Source organism: Meleagris gallopavo, chromosome 14 (genome assembly GCF_000146605.3).
Source record: "Meleagris gallopavo isolate NT-WF06-2002-E0010 breed Aviagen turkey brand Nicholas breeding stock chromosome 14, Turkey_5.1, whole genome shotgun sequence".
In the NCBI taxonomy this organism is placed as follows: Eukaryota; Metazoa; Chordata; class Aves; order Galliformes; family Phasianidae; genus Meleagris; species Meleagris gallopavo.
The window spans coordinates 12,463,991-12,469,524 of NC_015024.2; the positions used below are offsets into that span (position 1 = coordinate 12,463,991).

General features: G+C 43.5%; 1 protein-coding gene across 1 annotated transcript in view; it reads left to right on the forward strand.

The window, feature by feature from the left end:
• The first annotated feature begins 2,149 nt into the window (after positions 1-2,149).
• PTPRG (protein tyrosine phosphatase receptor type G) overlaps positions 2,150-5,534 on the forward strand; it is a 301,167-nt gene continuing 297,782 nt past the window's right edge. The window contains exon 1 of the mRNA XM_031555513.1: positions 2,150-2,162. Coding sequence (XP_031411373.1) covers positions 2,150-2,162 — 13 coding nt within the window. The remainder of the gene's footprint in view (positions 2,163-5,534) is intronic.

The following is a 5,534-nucleotide window of genomic DNA, read 5'->3' on the forward strand; positions in this document are numbered from 1 at the left end:
TTTTTTGAGTAATGGGCCTCAAACAGCATGTGGCACTGCAGTGACAGTCTTGCCAAAGACTGTCTAAATCTGAGTTATTGCTTCCAGTATCTCTGTGCATGTGCCCCAGGATAGCAATTGCCTTTTTCTGCAGTGGTATTGCAGCATGAACTTTCATCTAATTCATTATCCACCCTAATGCTCAAGTCTCTCTGCATTACTGCTTTCTAAACAGCAGTCTCTCACTTGATTCCTGCACTGATTACTATTTCTCCCCAACTGCATTGCCTTACATCTATCTTCCATAGAATGTCTCACTTACATCAGCCTATTTCACTGAGCTTGCCAGACAGTTGAATATTTTTGAGGCATTTTTTGCTTGCTTACCTTTCTTTTGATTTAGCATCACTTACGTTTAGTGAGCATGGCGTTTGCATTGTCCTCCAGGTGGTTATATTGGAGTTGTAGATGGAAGAAGTGACCGCTTGCCTCTTCAGGCTGCGCTGCGTGCTGTCTCTGTATGATTATGAAGTGTGCATCATTGCTAGCAATTCTTATCTATTTGCTTCATTTGAGCACAGTTACTGCTTTTCTGGTCTTGCTGCCAAGGCCTTAGCGGTCCTGCTCTCAGTATTTGGGGTTTTGTGTTGAAATCATTACTGCATTCTCTGGGGACAAATGGCCAAGGAACAGAGAATTAGTTTTGCACACAAAACAGCACCAGACCTTCCTGCTGGGAAACATCCAGGAAACTTCTTGTCTGGGTGAAACACAAATGGTGAACTGCCACGTAAATATGGAAGTTTGAGTCGCTTCACAGATCAGCTCTGTGGCATTTGTTGAGTCTTTTCACTTTGAACAAAGCAGCTCCCTTGGAAGAAAATGAGGAAGTTCTCAAAATGGCAGGTCCTGGTTTTGGGGCATATTTCCCTGGCTAGGAGGTCGCTCAGTCAGCACAAAAATCTCCATTTATCTCAGTTTCCACTTCAGATTTGTACTTCAGGAAATAAATGTGGATAAAACCCTTTGCTATGAAACCTGTATCTGATGCAAGTTGTCAGCATGAAAAGATTTATTTAATAAAAAAAAAAAAAATCATCCAACAACCCTATTTTGTTGCTCATAAGCCAAATTAAATACATTTTTACACAAATAAACATGGATGGTTGTTTGCTTGGCTCGACTCAGTTTAAGTTTGATCCTAAAATAATTTCTGTGGATCTGGCTGGAATTGCTGTCACACGCTGGAGGCACTAAATCTGGCTACCTGAGTGCCGCAGATCTGTTTCAGTGCAGAGTGATACAAATCTAAAATTATTTCTGCTCAATCCAGGGGAACATGCTTGTTTCTGCTCTTCCATCTTTCCTCCAGGAGATTGCACAGCCCTGGGTGGTAAGACCTGACTGCAAACTGAGAGGGAGATATGTCACAGTGGGACTTGAGCATTTCTCCTTTCTTTTCTTAAATAGTTCTTTATTGAGCTTTCCACCTTCTGCATTAATTTGAGAGCCTGAACCAAATAACCAGGAAGAGATTGATGTGGCCTCACATTATTTCATACAGTCAATAAATTGTTAAATGGGCCAAAGGACACGGGTTAAAAAAATCATTTTGTATAAAGAATGAGGGATTTTTATTAGCTGACAGAGCCCCTGTCTCTGAAGACTTTATAATGGGGCAGGTTTGATCTTGAGCCATGCAGTGGGAGCAGCTCTGTTGGCTTCATAAAGTGCCTTGCCTTTCCCAGTGTAAATGAGACGAGTTGTGCTCTGTGTGGTGTGCTGAGTGAGCACTGAGCTCACTGCTCCCACGGCACTGGAGGCAGATGGGTTTGGTGGGCAGCCTTGGAAAGGGGGCTGCTGGCAGTGCCCGTGCTGTGCTCTCTACCAGGACAAATCTGGCACCCTCTTATGCAAGAACACAGTCTGACCTAGCAGGCTTTTAATATCCTGTGTACATGGTAGGATTGCCCTTATTTAAACGCTAGGATGGATAGGGGCAGAGGATGCCATTTGAAGTGTTCTGGGATTACAGGGGTAATCTTGTATCAGTGGTTAGGAGAGTAGTGAAAGCAGAGATGATTAAATGTATGCTTGTCTGCACTGTAACACCTTTGTGGCTTTAATGGGATGATGAGGAAATGGAAATGTAAGCTACCTGCACGGAAGCATGAGTGTGCCTGGTGAGTCTGCAGCCCTAGTGCACAGTCCAGGGCTCCATCACCATGCCTGTGCTCATTTTGGATATTTTGATCGTCAAGGTACTTCTTGGTGTATGACTTCTGGAGATATGTTTTCAAAACAAAAGGCTGAATTAAGGCAAATACCAGCAGTGGATACAAGCAAATCACGTTTCCTGAGCTGAGAGGTGAAACTGGTGATACTGTATGAGTTTGTGTGTTTCTGGGAGCATTACTAGCTTTAGTGATGAGAAAATTGGTGTCATTCTGCATTAAACAAGGAAGTGAAGCTACAAAATGCTCCATTAAGGTCACATTTATTTGCTGTTCAGAGGTTGTTCTTCTAATGCTGTGCATGCTGCAGCCCCTAATTATGGGAGAATGAGTGAGACAGGTGCTTCCTGCCACGTTTTCTGTTGTAAAACCCTCAAGGTTTATGTGCTTGCAGTAGAGGAAGAAGTGAAACAAGACCCCCCCCTTCCACCCCCTTAACCATTGTTAATTGAGCCTACAAACAGGTCACCATTATATATGTAAGGCTCACGTTTCCCAGATAAATTGTGCTGAAAGTAATGAGACCCAGCTGGCCTGTTCTCAGTGTGCCTGTGCTGGTGAACTCATGTCCCTTCTGCACAAGGGCATGGAGCTGCCCCTGGGCTCCAGCTCGCTTCAAGCCTGCCTTTGGAGAAGCAGCATGGAGTCACTGGAGCCGACTGTGAACAGTTATTTTGCCCTCATGCCTGGGGTTTTGTTGTCCTACTTCAGTCTGACCCTGATGTTCTAGGTGTCGGAGCACAAAGTTTGTTCTCTCCCTGCTATCTGCTGTGATTCAGTCAGACAGCATCAGCTTTCCTGTGCAGGTCAGCCTTGCTTGTGAGCCTATGCTGTGAAGTTTTATCTCTGTTTGCCTAATGCATGGTTATGAATAAAATTCAGAAATGATGTGACCCCTCTGAAGCAACACGTGGAAAGGCAATGAACGAGGATGAGGATTCTTCCTTTTAATGAAGATAATGATGGTTAACAGAAATCAGAGGGAGTGTACAGGATGCACGGGCCAAGAGTTTTCAGGGTTAAAGTTGTCAGGTGCTCTCAATTACTTTTGTCTGACTACCCAAATCAGGAGTGTTTAAAAGGAGTCCAGTTTTCAGGATGCGATGTCCGTTAGTCATCTTTAAGGTATCTCAAATTAGATGCATAAAATATCAGTCGGTCTGAAGAACTTTGTCTTAGAGAGAAATGGAGTGTATTTCAACATGCAAGGGAGCATCAAGGAACAGTTCAGTAGGACAGAGACTTTGGGTTTCATACACTTGTGGTTTTCAGTGATGTGGGATGAGTGGTTCCAAATCCGGGGTCTCAGCTGCCAGCACCACGTGTTGCTTGCAGTGTGCCCTCAGGCTGTTTTCTGTTCATGGGTTCTCTGTCATCTTTGGAGAAGAGATAGCAGACTGTTTCTTTATTCCAATGCATTGCTCTCACATTGGTAAACGTGAGCTCATACTGCATTCTGAGAATTTTTTGACTGAAAATACTGTGCAAAACTGATGGCAGAAACTGCCATGGTGCACCATCCTTCTGGAAGGGATGATGTTGCAGCTGGTTTAACTTCTGTGTCTTCTGTGTTTTTGTCTTGAGATGGAACTGCTGGCACTGCTGGTTGCCTGTCTGACTTTGCCTCCTCCTAGCAGAAGCACTGCAGTGATGCCAGTTGACATCAGTGGTCCCAGTTCACCAGCCATGTCGTGTCTTAACAGCTGATGCCATGAAAATCCCAACCCAAGCCCTTTCTAATCTGCAGGCAGCATCTGCCTCTTATTGGCCTCCCAAGCTTCTTTTTCTGAGCCCTCTTACTGGGGCACTGGTGATGCAACTTGAAGTTGCCTGGCTGCCTTGCTAATGAGCTTTGCTGTAAAGCTGAGGAAGGACTGTGAGATCTGGCCATGACTGGAGACGCTTGGATTTGCAGTTCCCTGGGAGGTGCTGGCTCTGTGAGCATCACTGGTGTGGTGTGTGACCTTGTTCTGCTTTGGCTCAGATGTCTCAAGTAGGACACTTTTCTGTCACCCTTAAACTCCATCCCTCGCAGCATAAGACTGCACTGAAGATCTGTTTTCTCTTAGTTATCTACATCAGCTATAATGCTTTGGGACTTGACACTGCGTTGTTACATTGAAGCAATACAAAATGCATTACACAATTCACTGGCTACCAAGGTTTAATGCACCTAGCGACTGCTGTATTCTTGTTTGGGATGAGAGCTTTTAATTTCAGTAGTTAATTGAATCCCTGCAATTTGACAGTGTGTTCCTTGCACTGTTTTTAATCTTCACGTTGCTGGCTAGTCCCTGTAAAGGCTGTATTTACATTCTTGCTTTAGGTTTGTGTTGTTCCCACATGTATTAGGCACATGAACAACAGAATGAGTGGTGTGAGAAGTCCCACGTTGCTTTTGAGAATAGGCCTGTAGCTCACGTAGGAGTTAAGGGTGACCGTCATCTGGGAAAGGAATATACACTGCTTGGCAGATGCAGTGTTAGGATGTCTGTTGTTTCACTTAGTCATGAGAAACTCGTGGTTGTAGCTCCCGTATTTCATTAATGGAAAGCTGTTTGCGAAGATTGTGTATGCATTCATGGGAGATGGACCGTATCTTTTATCTGATAATCAGAAGAGATCTCAGCATCAGAATCGAAGGAAGAAGTCTCATTCAGAGCATAATTTGATGCTGTCTGACCACCATATGCTGTTTTAACTTCCATCATTTTGGCAAGATGTAATCACCCTAAAATGTGGGAAACCAGGCCTGAAGAGTCTTTTAAAAGTAACGTGCTATCAAAATGGATTAGCTGTGCCTGAATTGTTTACAGATTAATTGTCTGTAAAGAGTGGTAAAATACGAGGCAAATAGCCTAGTTTTGTTTAGCAAGTTTTACAGTAAGCCTAAGCAAGTGGATCTGACCATTACTTTAATTTTATAAAATAATATTAAAAAATCCTATTATAAATGTATTTCCTATCAATCATTTTTTCCCCTTTCTTTTTCCCTCCTGGCTCTTTTCACAACGATTTAAAGAAACTACTAAGTAGCCTTAGCCATTGTCAGCAGTGCACGTGTTAGCGTGTAGCATTGCAGCACCTTCACCTTACCTGCCTCTTTATCACAATGCTGTTGAGAGCACCTTTACTGCTGTCCATTTTCCCTTTTTTTCCCTCTCCCCCATGAGGCTTGCCTGAAGCTTTATGCTTGCAGATGGCCAAGCGTCTTGGCTCACTGATCTCTTAAACTCTGTATCAGAGATGATATAAAAGCCCTTAAGGTAATGTTCCTGTGCTTCCATCCCTTTTAAAACACATCGTTGTGCAGTCTTAAAA